General features: G+C 41.3%; 1 protein-coding gene across 1 annotated transcript in view; it reads right to left on the reverse strand.

Moving 5' to 3' along the window:
* Positions 1-5,583: 5,583 nt before the first annotated feature.
* The window catches only part of bicdl1 (BICD family like cargo adaptor 1), a 15,692-nt gene continuing 2,075 nt past the window's right edge, over positions 5,584-19,200 (reverse strand). The window contains exons 3-10 of the mRNA XM_033325351.1: positions 12,917-13,033; positions 10,776-10,922; positions 10,396-10,575; positions 10,077-10,295; positions 9,437-9,580; positions 8,556-8,686; positions 8,262-8,382; positions 5,584-5,855 (exon numbers count right to left, since the gene is read on the reverse strand). Of these exons, the coding sequence (XP_033181242.1) occupies positions 5,682-5,855; positions 8,262-8,382; positions 8,556-8,686; positions 9,437-9,580; positions 10,077-10,295; positions 10,396-10,575; positions 10,776-10,922; positions 12,917-13,033 (1,233 nt within the window). The 3' untranslated portion in view covers positions 5,584-5,681. The remainder of the gene's footprint in view (positions 5,856-8,261; positions 8,383-8,555; positions 8,687-9,436; positions 9,581-10,076; positions 10,296-10,395; positions 10,576-10,775; positions 10,923-12,916; positions 13,034-19,200) is intronic.

Consider the following 19,200-nt stretch of genomic DNA (forward strand, 5'->3'; position numbering starts at 1 on the left):
GGGGGATCACACTGATGATGATGGTCCTGATGATTGGTAGTCAAACTAATCCAATGGACAGAACTGGTGACGTCTCATGTTTTCTTTTTCTTTGTCTGCGTTTTGCCAAGCTTCCGACCCTCTCCCCCCTAACCCCCAGTAGTGGTGAGCCAAAAGAATTGATTTGATTTGATTTTCATCCGTTGTTTTTCTTTTTTTGTTTGTTTGTTTTTGTAGAAGTGCAGCAGGGCAGTTCAACCACTCTGAGATGTCGGGCTCTGACAGCACTATTTACTGCGGTCTTACTGTGCTATCAGATTTTGTTTTTAAGCCTCCTTTTTTTTTAAAAAAAAAAACTGATACTGCCAATATAAGAGAACAAACATTAGCTCAGTGGCCCCAGTCGTTGCAGGGAGTGTATTCCTAGGCTGGATGGCCAAGAGGCAGGCTGAATCAGGGTCTGATTGGCAACTGCTGAGTCTTCAGGAAGTGCTCAGGGCTGCACGCCCTCTCTGCTGCCGTTTCTGCAGCCACTGGCCTTCTTTCGCCCCAGCACCCTGCAAATCAGCACCTCTCCCAGCAATGGACTCACCTCCTTCATTTGGCCACTCAAGAGGCATGAGGAGGCGGCTCTTGCTCTGGAAACCAGCTTCTCATAGTCACTGTACCAGACTTTTTGCCCTTGGTTTCTGAGCATGTAACACTTTGTTTGAATGGGGTATTTAAAAGATGATGTCAGACATGTCGTGTTTTTTTCCTCTTTGCTTTTCCTTGTAACAGCCTGCCCCCCACTACCTGTTCAACTGAAGTGTTACCAAACAGTGTTTTAGGCACCCATGATGAGAGTGTGGCAGACAATGGGACTGTTGATGGAAGGACAGATGGGAATGAACTACTGGACTGGATCTTTTGCATGTAGGCCTGAAATCATCTCCTTCTCCATGTGCATCTCCAGGGTTTGTCACAGAGGCTGAAGCATCTGAGCGTCTTACTCAGATTTTTTTTCCTCTATTTTGAATTGGGAGAGTAATAAATGGAGAGAACTGTAGCTGAGATTGTTAGAAACATGTAGTTTTCCTGCTCTGGGCAGACTCTGGCAGCCGGTATGGGATCGTGATAGGTCACTGTGACATCGTGGGCCTAGAAATGGTATCAAATCTCACACTTTGATTACTGTTCATTATGTGTATGTATATATAAATATATTTGTGTGTTTATATTCAGTATAGAACATACACACAAAATGAGCACACAAGTCGGAGCATGTGTTAAACATGCCTTGTGTGCTGTGGTTGAAAGACACTCGTCAGCTGTGGTTTGCTGTACACTGGAGAAAAAGAGATGTACTATTCATTTTCCCTACATGAATCTAATCAGTAATAAACATTTTAAAGAAATAAATATTTGACACATAGTGACTGATCTCATTTATCAATGATTTGAAACTCGGTCTTAAACTTAATTTCGAACCTGTGTCTTTATTTTTTGAATTATGTGCTGGTTTTTGGTTAGCCTCTTATAAACTGGGAAGAAACTGCTGTTTGTAGGGGGGATAATCATGTTCTGAGTGAAAGTTAAGACTTCTCTATGAGCATCATGATAAACTGACCATCAAAGTCTGTTTTTCACTTGTCATCCCTCACTTAAAAGTTCTTTACTGTCAAGCGGAGCAAATGTGTACATACCTGGTTTGCTGAAGGACTTCTCGATTTTACATTATTAGAAGACCTGAGGATCATTTGAAAATGTTTCATATTGATGTCCTCACTAAAACAATATTTTAGAATATAAACACACCTATTTATATTTGATAAAATATGTGAAACTGCCCCGTGCATCACTGTTTCAGAAAAGAAATAACACAGACCTGAGCACTGGTAGCCAAACTGTCATGACTGAAGAAAAATCTGGAGTGAGAGTAAAGATGAGTAGGCTTCAAACACAGATAACTAATGTTATTTGCTGCACTGCAGTTGGAGCCGATGATTGTTATTTCCACCGGTGCTTTCCTCCAATGACAGATCAAAACATCTATGAAAAAGATCCATGAATGACTAATTTGGGAACAATAAACAATGGTGAAAAGAAATATGAAGTGTGTGTTCCTTATGTTATTTCACTCCCTGTGATCGTGCTTGGCTGCTATTCCTATTTTCATGTTTGCGTTTTTGTCTTCATCACTTTAGTTTGAGTGGTATTTACATTATACCTTTCTTCAATCCGCTTTATGATTTGCCTCTCATTCACACACACACACACACACACACACACACACTGATGACACTCAGCTGCCATGCAAGCACAGGACTGACTTGACTGCAAATCTTGGGTGTCACTGACACTGCCAACCCTGCAATTCCCGAACAATCTGCACTTCTTGAGCTGCGTACTAGTGTAAAGGCTGAGAAGTGCATCAGTACACATCTGATCAGGTACTGTTCAAGGTACATGAACATGCAAACCTTCAATATTTGATACATACCCAGTGCAAATGTGTAGACACCACATTTGTAAACACTACTGGCAGCAATTCGCTTCAAAATTAGTATGGACAAAATTAAAAATCTATAGGCATGCAAACAGCTCTGTGAGATTATACCAGGGCAGTGCTTTAAGCGAAATTATGCTCACACACTCACAATAATAACAGGTAACATTTAGTTGATGTAATGATATTCTTAGTTTGTTGCTTTCCTCCTTACACTTATCGACATAGAAAACTATTTAAAATATTTGGTGCATCCATTCTTCCTCCTGCTGTTGTGTAGTTCTGGGCCAAGTCAGGGCAGACAAGCAGATTGTAAATTATTTATTTGTACAAAAAAATCCCCAAAACACTAAGAAGATTGCATGATAAATATTTTGGATACTTTCAAGCAGTGCTGTTAGTGAGTGGTGAATGGAAGCACTCACACTGAGCACAATAAACCCACTGAAAGCACTAAATTACAAAACAACATTCGCCTGAGTGGAAGCAAGCAACAGAAACCACACAAACTCAGTGTCATGTCTGTCAGTCCCTGCAACACACTCAACCCAAAGCATCTGGATAGTTACCACAGAAGGAAGCAGCAGATCTGGTTTTAAAAATGCTTTCAATTGAAAAATGCATCAGTACAGTCTACAGTGTCAGAGCGACAGTCTCCAAAAATACATATAAACAAGAAACAGGAAAAAGGATATGAGGACAGAACCAAATACTTTACAGTGTACTGTGCTTCTAAAACAAAATGTGATGTGAAAAGAGACAAATTACAGTTCGTCCATGTCAGAAGTGACTGGTGTTCAAGCTTTACCTCACATGTATCATCCAGTGGAAGAGGGACCACTACAGTCCCAAACTACAAGGATAGCGATATCATTCACTCTCATTTTTCTGTTTTTCTCTTAGGTTTTTGATCACGTTTCTGCAGACAGAAATAGTGAAAAAAGTTTCTAATAAGGCATCCTTTTATTGAATGTTAATGGGTTTATTATTAAATCTTTAAAGGTTCAATGTGTAATATTTAGAGCAATCTATTAGCAGAAATTGAATGTGGTGATCAGAAATATCTTGTCATCAGTGTTTAAACACCGGAAAATATCAACCATTGCATTTTCTTAATCTTGAGCCTTTTGAATATGCAAAGGGAGCAGGTCTCCTTTCACAGAGGACCATCTTGTGCAGCCATTTTTCTAAAGTAGCCCAGAATGGACAAACTGGCTCTAGACAGGGAATCATATTTTGTTTTAAAGGTGATGGCCCCTGTACCCTTTCTTGCACCTGGAAATGAGTGGGTGGGGTTTCGGGGGTGGGGGGTGGAGTGCATTCTGTAATCTCACCAATAGATGCCACTAAATCTTTCATTGTTTACACATTGCACCTTTAATGTTAATAAAACAACAGCTCAATATTTTGGGAGATAGGTTTATTTGCTTTTTATTTTGCTTTTTTTTAATGCGTCTTAGATTAATAACTATGAGTGATGGGTCTTCTTGGGGTCTCTCCAGTAAAAATTACGCAGCAATGTTTGATTAATAATTTGAATAGATGTGCTAATGGTTTTCTCTCGCCAGCTCCATTGCACACCACACCCAAACAGTCAAATAAACATACAGTATATGTGAGTGATATTGTCCAGCTCACCAGTGGAAATCTTGCACACTGTTGGGACACACAGGAAAATAGAGCCTACAAATAACAATGTACAGGTATAGTTCTCTCTAAAAAAACATTTTCATTCAAAAGGTATGCATTTTTTTCTTATAAATATATCGATTTCATCCAAACTTATTCAACTGTTTATAAAAATCAGTCTTTGGGTTGATCCTTCCCAACAACCAGCTGAGATGACAAGAAGACATCTGCATAGGTTTGCACAGCTGCATTAGAGTTCAAACACAGACATGAGACATTACTGTGCCACATTGAAAGTCATTCATGCTCTGAGATTTCAGGCCACACATACTGTTTTAACTATGGGTTTACAGATATGTCGCCTAAAACGGAAGCCCGACAGCTAAGAAATCAAAGTGCCTATGAAGTACAGAAGCAATGCGAATGGAGGTAGACCTTTTTCTATTAGTGCTGAACCAAATCAGCTCAGATATTGACCACTGAAGAGGAAGTTTTGTGAAGTTCTTTGCACACACACAGCTTTAAATGATATGAAAGCTAACAGTTTATTGATGAGCAGGAATGACTGAGCTGATTATCATTTTACATAGTTCTTCCTCCACCTCAAGCTGATGTAAACATTATAAAAATTTGGTCAGCTGAGGAGATGACTGTCACCATGAGGACAACACTGTACAGTGTCTTTGTCTTTGAGGAAGGATTAATGTTTTAAATATTAAATATAACATGAACTGTAGAAGAACAAATCACCTGGACAGTCTGCGTCAGTAACTTCAGCCACCCAAAGGTTTATTCAGATGTCAGACCTACTGGAGGCCACCACTGAGGTGGAGACTGAGACAGGGCCAAATAAAAAGGTTTTTATATTTTCACTAAGAATCTCACCTCAGTGTGATACATGAAACCTAACCATGGTTTTATGTGTCTTTACTTCAGGGGATTAAATGTAGTATAATTTTAAAGGCAAATCCAATTTGATTCAATATTACTAGTCATAGGGGACCCTAAAACCAGTTTAATATCTTCTGTGGCTCTGGAGAGTGAATAAACCTGAGAGATCACATGGGTAGGCTTCAGCATCATTGCTCTGGTCGTCATCCTGCTATGATCTTTTCCCATGGTCCTGCTGTGTCCCATTGATCCATGCCTTTCCCCAGACTGCTTGGCCTGATAATTTGGATGCATACAATAAGAGTTTGTACATGGTGTTTCCTCTCTACAAAGTTGGCAGTGGACTAGTAGAGATAGTTGTAGGCACTACAAGGAAACCTTCCTCTTTGGAAGTAAACTTTATGACCCTGTTCGTCTTCTGTAAGATCGATATCTTTCTATTTAGGGGCTGAAACCAAAGCCTCTGGGGAAGTCCTGTTCTATCTATCTCTCACTGTCAGCACTCACCATTTAATCAGTAAGGAGAAGAGTAATGGGACTGATAAAGTGCAAAATGATACCCCCCCCCCCCCACCCCTATTCCTTAGTGTGTGCCACTGCCGTTCTTTGGATGTGTTGTTACCCCTGTACTGTAACGTCACTCCCTCCTTGTCTGTTGCCTTGTCTGCTATGCTGTGGTTCAGTTCTGTAGGGCTCATTTCTTTTTGAAAAAAGAGAAAAGTCTCTTATCCCGGTCAGAGAAGCGGTGAGCTCGTCGGGGGGATGAGCTGTGGGCCCTTGATGACGCTGACATGGAGGAGGGCGCGTCGCGCCACTCGTCCTGGTGCTTGTCCATCAACTGCTGGTCAATCACTCTGTGCATATCATCCTAAGCCAAAGACAGAAAGGTGAATGAGTGGGAGGGAGAAGGGGCCCACAGAGAGGGTGTATAGTTGGCTGTGACAGGAAGTTTTGGGAAGATTGGACTCCAATCAATTTATCTGTTAGATATTGATTATTGATATACCACAATCACCTTTCACCCTCAACCCCACCCATCAGTTGCTCTGAATTACCAGAGGTTGCATTCTACTGTATAAGAAGAGACATACGTGAGTGAAACTCCTGACCCATAAAAATGAAGCAGTAACTATTTAATGAATAGGTCTATGTCTTTGCTAGTTAAATTTACAGTTTTCTCTCAGATTAATTCACAACTGCAAAGTAATAAATGTAATAAATTATAAAGTTATGGACTAGAAGTAATGTGGGGTTACTTAGTAGGCTAATTCAAAAGAAAATGCAAAGTGTGAAACAATGTGTGGAGCAGTATGTTTTTCCTGTCCCATTAGTCATCTGTGACGGCTGAGCTCTATTATTACCACCACGGTGAACAGAATACTTGTAGTGGATGGTATGTCACAATGTTTGTTGTTGTTAGTGGTGGAACTGATGTTTGGGCACCAGAAGTCGTGCTGGGCCTGTAGTTGAGTTGAGTGAAATGGTGATTAAAAAACAAGGGGCACCTGTGGGCGATTGCTGTTATTCACTTGTTCTTCGTCTTCTGTGTGTGAAGTTAGGGGCAGTCTGTGGTGTTTACTGCTGCTAAATGTGAGCGGGAAGAGTGACTGGAAGTTCTCCATGTTCCAGAGGTGTCCTGCCTGGTGATTCCACAGTAATACATATGTGGCCTATGTCTATGTCTGTGTGGTCCTGACAAACAGAGCCAGTGCTCAAAATGTTTGCATGTGCGAAGATAAAAAATTTGAATAAATTTAAATGTGATCTATACCAAAAAAATTTGAAGATGTATTATTTTTTTTAGGTGCTATGAATACCTTATGAGAGCCTAATTAGGTGTGTGTGTGTGTGTGTGTGTGTGTGTGTATGGAAATAACCTGACTTGGAAGACATCACTACAGTTTGTAATACTGGAGATTTTTGGTTTGTGTTTTTGGCTGGATTGATGTATTTTAATTTGACCACGAGATGGCGCCATGATACATTAACACAGATGGCAGTGCAGGTGACACTGATGATGACTTGATGAGTAATGACGTGATTAATGTACACCATACCTTATAATGTTTGGAAATGTATATTAAATTATGTGCACTTTATAGAGCTTAAGTCCATTCTGTTATTTCCTAAGTGACCCTATGTTTTCTCTGCTTCTCACACATGTTCGACCTGAGTAGCTACTCAACTAGTCAGGTATGTTTTCCTTACATGTAGAAACAAGCCCTGCTATATTCAGGCCTTTGCCTCAAATAAAACACTAAAGACACACTTATGTTAGTGGGGACACAGGCGTCCATGTTTCCAACTCTATCTGCACAATCTCCTAAAACATTCCTTTAGTACAGGTGTATGAAGAGATGAGAGCAGCAGCGTGATGGGTTTGGATAGTTCTCTGTGATGGTCAATGTATTCAGATAGAGAGGGAACTGGGATGGGTGTTTCTTCTGAGTCAATTAAGCATGACATGCAATGGCTCAGCATGGAGTAGTCGGATTATTGCAGGGTGAAATGGCGAGATGGCGCAGTTGAGGCTCACCTCTAAGGCAGGAGGGGGGGTACCACAGGGGAGAAAGGGTGGTACGGAAGCTGAGAAAGGCCACTAGATCAGAAACCACAAGAGCCAAACAGTAAAGAGCCCTGAGGAGGCAAACTGTGGGCAGGGAGAATAGAGAGGAAAGAGCTGCTAGTTAAGGATGAGACAGAGGAGGGAGGGAGGGATCACACACGCCACATATGTCATATGTTTCTCACTGACCCATCACAGACTAGCATCTGTCATACACCATCAGAAGTTAAATGTGTGTATTAAAATTGACTAAGAGCACCTGTTTGCAGACAAAATAGCGAATGGAGGCAGGGACTTGGCAATATTAGTCAGAAGTTGTTAACCTTGGCAGGTTTATGGTCAGGATTAGGGGTTAGGGTTAATGTTAAGTCAAACTGTAACCCTATTTCAGGATAAAGTTGACAACCTTAGGCTGATATTGACACCTCCAAAATCTTGGGTGCAACCTGCTATCTTGTCTGCAGCCTGGACCCTCTCAAAAAAACTGACACAGGAAGGAAATGGACAAACTATTCTAGCACTTAGTCATTTTGCTGTGTATCCATTATATAAAAGTCTGCTTTCTAGTTTAATCTACAGGTGGATGAACAAAAGTCATTCAGAAAATAGACAAACATTTTTGTAACAACCTTTAAAAAGCTGTTCTAAAATGCTACAAAAGGACTATATTGGAGTAAAACTCTGTATTGTTTATGACTTTTGACCCACCTGCCAGGCCTCCAGCTGCTGTGACAGGTTGAGTTTCTGCTGGATGGCGTCCAGGAGCTGGCTATTCAGAGACATAATGTCTATTTTACACTTTGCCAGCTCCATCTCCACTGCTTTCTTCCTGCAAAACACAGACAAAGCAGAGGTGTCCTGCAAGAATTTTCTCCTGCCTGGGGATTTATTTGACATTGAGTGTATTTTATACCATCATACTATTGTATATACTTTAATTACTGGTGACACTGATGTATTATTATTTTTAAGTATTATTATAATTATTATTATTGATCCTACTTGGCTATGGCGTCATCTCTATCTCTGATGGCACTTTGGAGCTGTTCGCTGGGTTCTCTGACTTCAGCCATCGTCCTTATCCGCTTGTTCTCCTCCCGCAGGGAGCACATCTCTACAGAGAGTAGCGCCATCTGTTGGTCATATAGGAGAACAAAACAGATCCGTGAGAAACAGGTCTCAAATAAGAATTCTTCAAGGGTTTAAAGTTACACAGTGGGGTACTGATATTCATCACATTCACACTGCCAAACAAACTGATGAGAACCACATCTGCAGCACATGAGTGTCTGACTGTTATTCTTAGACATGAGCACTGTAATTCTGCTTAGACAGACTGGAGGTGATCTTAACATAATGAGAGCTGTCTGACACTTTCCTGTTCACATGATTAGCAGCACAGCCTCAGTGTGAAGACTTCTGCCTTCAAATGTTACCTCACCTAATCTTTTTGTCACTTTTATTCATGCCATTTTAAGTATATTAAAAAAGAATGGCTAATTTAAAAAAGTGTAACAACTAAGCAGGGTATAGATCTCTTTTGCTAACCATCAATATTGTCCTTAACCATCCAAAATGAGATATAACTGTTCTAACAATTTGCATAGAAGGTGATCTGTTTCTGCTTTTACCCTTGTTCCTCAGGGATAATGTCAGTTTTTCCATTGCATTCATATATGTCCCTTACTATGTCAAGACACTGGTTAAGACTGGGTTATCCATTTTAAACTAGTTTTTAGTTATTGTTTTGTGCAGGCAACCAGTTCTACAGAAGTATCGATCACTTCTTAGTACAGACTTTTCTGTTACCAATCCAAGATACAACATCTTAATATCTGCAGGATTCACAGGAGAAATAATTCGGAAAATTCAGAAGTCAGGACCTGATTGTGCAGCTGCCGCAGCTCCTCTTCATGGCTGTGTGTCTTGTCCTGCTCCGCCTCATACAGCGCTCTGACTTCTCTCAGCTCTTCTCCCAGCTTCCTCACCTGCTCCTCCAAAGCCTCCTCATCACTGCGCCGTGAGCCCTTTCAACGCACCACACACACACTCACTGTAAATGTACTTTGGCTGTCCAACGTTCATTTTCAAGGCTGTCTAAAAAAGGGTCCACAGGGGGTCCACATCTTGCCGGTCTAATTAAGTTAGCAATAAGTCATAATTTCTTTCAACTATGCAACATCACTAGTGTTATGAGAGGAGGCATAACTATGATAGCACTTTATTTTGTGGGTTCTATAGTGTTCATTTTCTAGAAGGGAGCCAGTATGCGACTGTAAACTTATATTTATTTAAGATTCCTGGAGGGCAGTTTGTGCATAATTACAAATAGCATGTCAGCTGAAGAGCAAAATGTAATCATCACAGTTTATCTTGGTGTAAAGATTAACATAATGAAACATATCCATAGACAGCAGACAGAGTAACAGTACAGCAGAGACAGTAGGAGCCACAGGATCCGTCTTTGGCACTCTTTTAAAGTTTTGCCAGCGATGACTTTTTATAATGTGTGTGGCTCATTACCGTGGACTCGTTGCCATCCAGCAGATTCTGTGTTAACCTCCGTAACTCCAGCAGACTGGTGTGTAGACTTCCTGTAGGTACATCCTTGGCTGAGGACGTCTCAGAGGACTCGTCCATGGAAGAGTCAGTGGATAATGCTGAGTCTGTGATGTCGTTTCCTCGCAGATGGGAGCAAAGCGAGCGGACCTCACAGTAGGCCTCCCATAGCTGGAGACGCAGCTAAACACACGTGTCACATTACATATTAGTGATCCAACCACCTGGTACTCCCAGTAGAATGAAGACTGAAGTCAATAAAACACAAATCCTACAGAACTACCTGCTCCCTCTCCTGTTCCTGTTCCTCCTGCTCCATACTCTGCTCTATCTCACACAGCAGGCTGGATGGGTGGGGGGTGAGGCTTTGAAGGCTGTGCTCCTCTGTCAGCTGCTCCAGCCGAGCAGTCAGCTGCCTGTGGGACACCTGAACCTCCTGGAGCTCCAGCTGGCTCTGACGCAACTGGACATAACATAGCATAACTGGGATTTAATAATGCCCAGTAAGAATATTTACTGAGGTCTGACAAGACTGATGACTGTTTCAAGAGTAAATTGTTGTGGGGTAAACTCAAAAGCCTTTGTAGAAGGCAATATACTCACAATATCTACAGAGGTAGTAGCTACCCTTCAAGTTCTAATAGTCCTTTCCTGTCTCTGTACCTGTAGGTCCTTTTCATAGCACTGCTTCTCCAACACCAGGGTCCTCTCTCTGAGGTCATCCACTGTGGTCTGCAGCAGCTCGTTCTCCTCCAGCATGGCGTGTACCCGGCGCTCCAGCTCCATCTTTCTTTCCGACAGCATCTTAATCTAGCATGGCAAATAGCACTGCTTAGTTACTGCTCCAGAGAAATAGGCAGTAAGTGGAGAAGGCAGACAGCAGACAGATGGGCAGCTATGTACCTTATTAAAGCCTAGATTTTGTTTTTCTGACTGGGACGAGCTGCACTCTAACACAAAATTAAAAAGCCCTCCCACTGGTCTAAAGAATGTTTGTTGCCTAGCACAGGCGTAGGCATTAGCTGCCACCCTCGTCTTCAGGAATGTCTTGGTGATATGTTAGCGTCGCCCCAAAGATTGATATCAGCTTAGTCCTGACCATGCCCATGTAACGGCCTTCTGCTGAAGGCTGGCACTACACAACAATTCCTCATGCCATGAACTGTTTTTTAAGCTGCCTGAGCAGCTTTTTCTATTAAACAAACAGCAGTTCTTGTTCATCTGTAGCACTCCTCCTGCTTTTGACCTACATTTGATAACCTACTTCACAGCATAGCTTACATGTGGATCAGATGTTTTCTCTACCATATAAACATCTACATTGCCAGGTTCTGGATATTTTTGTGCTACTATAGTCTCTGTTTTTACAAAAGTAGGGCAAAAAGCTCTTAGTCATCAGCACATGTCACGTAAAGGCAAAACATTAGAAAAGTGGGAGCACCCAGACATTGCAGTATCTCAGCTAAATATAGAGCAGTAGTCTTTTCTCCCAAATATACTGCAGCCTCTGCAGTCTGGGTATTTTCTACCTGTCTTTAAAGAGAAGCTATGGGGAAATCTCATCTGTTTTTATGCTCTAAATGTGCTTTTGTTTATGTCTGGCTGATATCATACATGGACATGACTGACTTCACACCACATCTCATGCTCTGAATACCAAGCATGTTTTAAATGTGCAATCTCACGAAACAGGGATTGCCACAATAATGTGGAAATAGATTTTGCATTTATATATAGATTATTTGTGATAGCATACAATCTGACTTCCTTTAACATTACAAGACATACAATGTAAGATGCTATGGTGATGCTGAGCCCAAGGGGTTCATAACCAACAATAGTACAACTGACATTTGACAATATGGCTTATTATACACTTTCATCAGTTCATTTGATGATTAGACTGAGTAAAAGCAATTGTAAGGATTATAATAGTGCAATCCTTGTTTCTTTATTTTACAAGACAAAACATGCAGCATGCAGTCTGGCTGATAGACAGCATTCAGTGACCACTCACTTCTAGCCCTTGCTGCTCCAACCAAAAGAGAAGGAAGTTGAGGGATGGAGGAATTTGTGCGAAAACAGATACATATACAGATTACAGAAAGAAAGAGAGGAAAAGATCAATTTTAAGGGAAAGTATCCTAATGGAATATACAGTACTACAGTACCAGTAGTATGACAGGTGAAAGGTGAATACCATGCTCTAAAAGTGAGAGTTTGTAACTTTGTGTCATTGCGTCCACAGGTGGTAACTGCAGGATAACTGAATACTGAATTTTCATGAGTCAGCTTCGTTAAAGATGCCATTGTTAGGCCCAGACTGAGAGAGTGGAATGGATCCAAAGGCAGGAAACAACAAACGTCTCTCATGCTGAGGTGTGTTTTTCTTGCTTTACATTTTTTGATAAAACGAATGAAATGCCTTTGAAGCAGTAGTACAAATGTAGACAAATCATAATGCTACAGAATTAACCAATGGATATCAGCAACACAATAACATCAATGTTACTCACATTACCTACTACGTCGCAAACCCTAGAGTATAGCATACTGAATTCAACAACAGTGAGTTTGACTCTTTAGGAATTGTGTATTATTTCTTCTGGGTGTTACATCTTGTGGGATTTCTACCAATAATGACATTTGTACATCTGTAATTTTCTGTTCTGCTCTTCTTGAGTTTTGTTTAACTATTGGTGGATGACTGCTAAAGATGTTTGCCTTTGGAAAAGTACAATTCAGTGAACTGAAATTAGCATGAAGTTCTTTGTAATGTAAAAATGGTACTAATAGTGGCTCACCTCAGCCTGAAGAGTCTCTAGTCGTGTCATGTGCTGGCTTGTAGACATACTTTTCTCCCTGAAGTCGTCCCGTAATGAATGGACCTGAGTGGACAGCTGCCTCTCCACCTCTGCAGCCTGGATTCAAAACAGAACAGTAACTAGGTCAATCTTTGATTTAAATGTAAGAGTATTCCACCAATTCAGCCTCATGGTCAGCAGCAATCAGAATACGCAAACTTCAGTTATGTATTCAGACCCAAATGACCCTGACTCAAGTGATATCCATCCATGCATCCATCCATCCATCATCTATACCTGCTTATAAGTATTCAGGGTCACGGGGATCTGCTGGAGCCTATCCCAGCTCTCCTTGGGTGAAAGGCAGGGGTACACCCTGGACAAGTCACCAGTCCATCACAATCAATTGATATCACTTGAGGAAATATATTAGATTTCAAACAGCTGCATTTTGAGGTACAAGTCTTCACACACTTGTTTTCACACATGAAGTAGACCTTTGTAAACAAACTTTGATGTGCAAAATCAGTGGAGTTCCTCTTTAATTATTGGTCTCAAAAATGTTGCCGCAGCAGCACATTGTTGAAGTGTTGCATTTACTGCTTAGTTAAATTAGAAAGACTGCAGAGCAGCTCTTTAGTCTGTGTTCCCGCACTAAGATACTGACGTGACTCACTGGAGTCATGTAGCAAGCACACACACACTACATGAATAAACACACTGATGTTCACAATATAGTCAGTGTTACTGACATAGTGTTGCTTGTAAATCAGTCCCAAGTTCATGTAAATGGTGCAGGTCCTCTCTGTTCCTTTGTCATGGCTTTTTTTTTTAAGCATTAAATAGGCCACTGCTCAGTATTGTGCAGTGTAGATGCAGCAGCAGACTGAGTGCATCAGTTGAGCTTATTGGACAGGTGGGATCAGGCCACACAGAGCCTGCCTGGGCTTCATTAGCATAGTGCTGCACTCAGGAAGCTACTGTTCACAATATCATCACTGCCATGGCAACAACAAAATCATAAAAGCCTCACTTTTTACAGCACACTGAGGAGACTGAACATAATACGTCATAAAAAAGGTTAAGAAATGAAGTGTTAATTCAAATTCTATTTTTTGTTTGTTTTGTTTTTTGTTTTTTAATTGCTGTGTGCTGAATTTAATTAAAGATGACTTATTGCATTAATATGAATTACAGCCTCTAGGTGGCACTGTACATTGCTGCATCTTCTCAGGAAGCTCATCGAGAGACTCAAGGAGGCTTAACAGCTCTGTAGATACATTAATTCATTTCAGTTGACTTTAGGTAGCGCCGGTTATGTTCTGCTTCTGGGGGACTCTGGTAAAGATTAGCTGCCAGGGGGTCACTGTTTTAGTTCCTGCTTCCACTTCAAACAGTAACTAACACCCTCGAAGCACTGACTACTCTGATTTTTACAGTATTACCCGAAAAAAAAAAAATGAAAGCATCAAATAATGAGACTACAGTGTGCCTCAGCCCTTAAGTCGCTTTGCTATATTACTGTGAGTTAATGTCTCTGAGCCAGATGTGGGTTTCTATGAGCGCTGCATGGCACTGTCCTTGTCAAGTGGCTGACAGATGTGTGGTCATTGGAGGCCAGTGCAGCGGCAGGTCACAGTGTTTTAACGTAACATCTGACCCAGTGGCCTCACAAACTGACAGATTGAGATCTTGTCAAAAAATCACAGAGTTGACTACACACTGTTTGATTTGCAGATAGTCACTTACACAAATTCCACAGATATCCTAGATAAAGCATTATTAGCACAGCAGGACAAACAGGGGCAAATCAGACTTCTGTGACAGAATCCAGGACAACAAAGTAGGGCTCAGCAGGAAAACACACTCCCTTTTTGCCCTGACATCTACTCTATCTGAACTAATACTGTATATTCATTTAACAGGAGGAGGAGGAGGAGGTGTGCAGAAACTTTAAAAGTAGACACCAGTTGTTGTCTGTGTCTGTGAAAGATGATCTAGCAGATATGACTATCTGTGAATCACAGGTCACTGATGGCACGACCTACCATCAAACCACCTGTATCCTTGTGCCATTCAGTAGAACACATTCCCATGGTAACAACACATGGAGTTTCAATTTGCATGTCACTCTGGTTGTCATAGCAACCAGAGAGAAGTAGGATTGGTGGAGCTGTGACTTGTGGTCTCAGTGTTTCTGGTGTTTTCCTTAGTTAATTTCACAGAGCGCTGCCTTGTGTCGACTTATGGAGGATGGGCAACCCCACGTTCAAACAGTTGCATAACAAATCCTCAGACTGACAATAGGTTCCAATCAGAGAGCTGAGCCTGAGAGCAAACATTTGGCTGATGGGAGGCAGACGTGACAAGATGTGAACAAAACTAAAGGCTGGACAGATGCTCAGGGAGAAGTTGTATTGGTGGTGCTGGAGGTTGTAAAGAAGTGAAACTGAACGTGGACTCAGTCTGTCCCTAATCACACTCTGGGGCCAAACACTAGAAATAAAACTGACTATGGCCATAAAGCATGCAAACACCTGCATGCTGGTTACAGTGTATCCCCAGACGTCCCTGAGCATGTGTGGTAATGTAATTAGAGAAAGGGTCCCTTCCTGCTGGTTCACTCTGATCGGATTAGGCCTGAGAAGATTGACTGTTCTCACACTCAACACCCATACAGACCAGCACAGACCAATAGGCCTAATCTTTCAAACATGCACACATGCATTCCTTTTCATTTCCAGGAGGGTTACGATAACCATTAACGCATAATGCTAACCCTAAACTTAACCTAACCCTAACAACACTCTCTGTAAATCACGTTTTCACTTTAGAATTCAAACCTTTATATGATTGGTCCCCAAAATGTGAGTAAGCGTACACACACAGACACAAAGAGGAATAACCACAGGGGGTATATGTGTCAGAGATCACATTTTAGATTTAAGTTACCTGCTGTTATTAATTAAGCAGAGTATGTTTTGGTTCCTGAATGAATGCATATGGCAGGCTATTAGCCTGGATTATACCCTAATCCCCTCAGCGCTGCATCTTACCCCATGATACACATCACTTCCTGTGGTGTGCCCTGCCTTCTCAAGGTCAGCCCACTGCAGCCAACTGAAGTGACTCCCAAGCTTTTGGGACGCTGGTGCACTGTTCGTTTAAATGTAATCCTTAGTTGAGGGGTTTACTTTAGAAATATATAAAAGTATATAAAAAAGTATCTAGGTAAATGAATGTATACATATATAAGAAAATGCAAAAAATAAATAAATAAATAAAAGCTAGAATATGTAATAACAAAATACTTTAAATGATAAAACCAAAATATTGATAAGAATCGAGAAATAAATAAAGTTGATTATTTCTACACATCTACATTTAATAATGAGTACATACATACATACATAAAAGCTTAAATAAAAATTATATATATATATATATATATATTAATTTAGCAAATACATGCTAAAAATGTTAAATACATGGCAGTGTATGGAAATATTTTGCTGTTATGATTATTTATGTCTTAGTCTAAAATTGATATATGTAATCACACAGAAATATTTTCATTTCTTTGTCACAGGACAGACTGCCGATCTGTCCAGGGTGTACCCCACCTTTCCGCCAATATTATCTGGGATTAGTTCTAGCCCCCCTGCAATCCTTTAAGCAGCATAGATAACAGATGGATAGATGGAAATACTCTGACTGTTTTATTTTTTGCTTAATATAATAATGGCAGCCACAAACTGGTTGAACGTTTTATCTGCTTTTGTTTGTGTTTTAATCCAGGCACTGTGGATGTGTTTGCTATGTCAGTTAGGAGCCTGGTCCTCAGTAGATAAGTTTGTTGTTCAGTCAACACGCTTTGACCTGTGACTCGAAGCACAAAATGCACAATAGCACAATATGAAGTTTAGAATCACTCGACGGGCAGTGGAACATGTCCATAGCTTTGGACAGGAGACCACATAGAGACCGATTTAGCTCATGGTGCTCCAGTTAAAGAGTTAAACATTATGAGAGACAGGGAGGGCTGGGATGAAAATAGCAGGCCTCCAGCGGCCTCACTACTGCAGGGTTTCCTTAGAGTAGTTTTACATTCCCTCCATTCACTGAGAGCTGTAAACAGTTAACATTATTTAGCCACAGCCCACTGCTTAGAAATGAATCGAGGCAGAGAGAGAAGAACAAAGCAAGAAAGACAGAGAGAGGGAGAAAAAGTATAAAATGAGAGGCAGAGCAAACACTGTGGCTGACCTCATTTATTTCATTAGCCAGCAGGTCTCCCTCTATCTGCCCAATGCACTGAATCATGAGATCTGGATCGATGCTGTCAATTAGATCTCATGAATTTCACTGAGTCACAAAAACCACAAGATACAGTATGATCTCCTCCAAACACAATACAGAACATGGTCAGGGAATATCTGTATGGATTCCCACACCCAGGTTTAAATTAAATTAAATGCAGTTTAATTACACTAAGTGCTTGCTTTTGCAGGAATCTATGGCATCTGACCAGTCCCGCACAGTCCTTGGTTAAAATCACCCAGAGAGGGCCGGGCAGCAGAACGTACCTTCTCCCGAGAGGGGAAACAAAACAGACAAGTGTGAGTGTGGCCATAAACTCACTGCTGACAGGGTTATCAAAGCACCTGTATGAGTTTGTCAGCCTGTGTGTACACAGCTCTGGGGCTTCCTGAAATGTAGCCCTGGTACACACTGCCAGCCTACCTGGCAGCTGACAGCACTGTGATGCCTCTGCTTACAACCCTTAAGTTGTTATAATGGTCTACAGGTGCTTATACTGTAAATCCCTCAGACGGGCAGGGGCAGCATGACGTAATGCTGCTCGTGGTGGAAAGCAGGTTCATCCACGTAACATAAGAGTTACGTACAGTTAGTTGCTCGTTAGTCAGACCATGTAGGAAATATGATTATCAATCATTCTATATGGTTGGACTGACAAACCATGTTATTTTTTCTAGTGTGGCTACAAAGAGTGGGCAAATGAGCAGGAACACCACTGCATTCAATACAACAATGGCATTATGAATACAGTGTACTTGTTTTGATGTAGACTGAGGTGCTGCACTGAGCTCCTTAGCAGGGATTAATCTGCTGTAACTGCAAACACTAGAGCTTTCGATCAATCTGCATGTGCTGCCATTCTCAATTCATGTCAACCCTGAGCTCTGCTATAGGTACAGTGGCTTCTGGAAATAGTCAGACCCCTTTGCTTTTTGCACAATATATTTTGTTGTAGGTTTAATTTGAAATATATAATGTTTACATAACACTGATCAATCCATTACTAAGTATCCCATACTGACAATCTGAAATCATCTGTTTTCACAACATTTGTAAATGTATGAATAATCAAAAACTTCCTCACAGTGTGAGACTTCTAACAGTGGTCAGGTTCATCCTGTTTGCTTTAATTCTCTTTGAGATGTGTCTAGAACCGGACTGGAAAAGTGATTGGACATAGTTTGGGAAGACACACATCTGTGGATATCAGGTCCCACAGTTCACACTGCATGTCAGGACAAAAAGTAGGTGCAAAGAACTCACTGACTCCCCTGAGGGGACCAGTCGAAGCCCAGCTCACAAGTGCGTCCCACCCAATCTGGATGGAGAGCTCAAAGCTGTAACTGCTGCCAAAGAGGCTGAATACTTTTGTAAATGAGTGATTTCATGTTTTTTAATTTATATGGATTGTATCTATGTCTTTATATCATTGTATCTACAGTATCTATCTCACATATCTCTTTTTTATTCTGTCAGTCATAATAGCTGCACATGGTGGCTGAGTGGTTAGCACTGTTGCCTCACAGCAAGAAGGTCGTGGGTTCGCATCCCGGCCTTTCTGTGTGGAGTTTGCATGTTCTCCCTGTGCTTGCGTGGGTTTACTCCGGGTACTCCGGTTTCCTCCCACAGTCCAAAAACATGCATGTCAGGTTGATTGGTGACTCTAAAATTGCCCGTAGGAGTGAGTGTGAGTGTGTGAGGTTGTCTGTCTTTGTGTGTCTATATGTGGCCCTGCGACAGACTGGTGACCTGTCTAGGGTGTACCCCTGCCTTCCACCCGAGAGAGAGCTGGGATAGGCTCCAGCGGATCCCCGTGACCCTGAACAGGAAAAGCGGGTATAGAAGATGGATGGATGGATGGATAATAGCTGCATTCAAATTACCCGTCAATATACTGAGTGCTGTTGCATAAGTGTGCAGTCCAATCATTCTAAATTATTCAACATGAGACCTGGAAGCTCCAC

Source organism: Mastacembelus armatus, chromosome 9, assembly GCF_900324485.2.
Source record: "Mastacembelus armatus chromosome 9, fMasArm1.2, whole genome shotgun sequence".
NCBI classification, from domain to species: domain Eukaryota; kingdom Metazoa; phylum Chordata; class Actinopteri; order Synbranchiformes; family Mastacembelidae; genus Mastacembelus; species Mastacembelus armatus.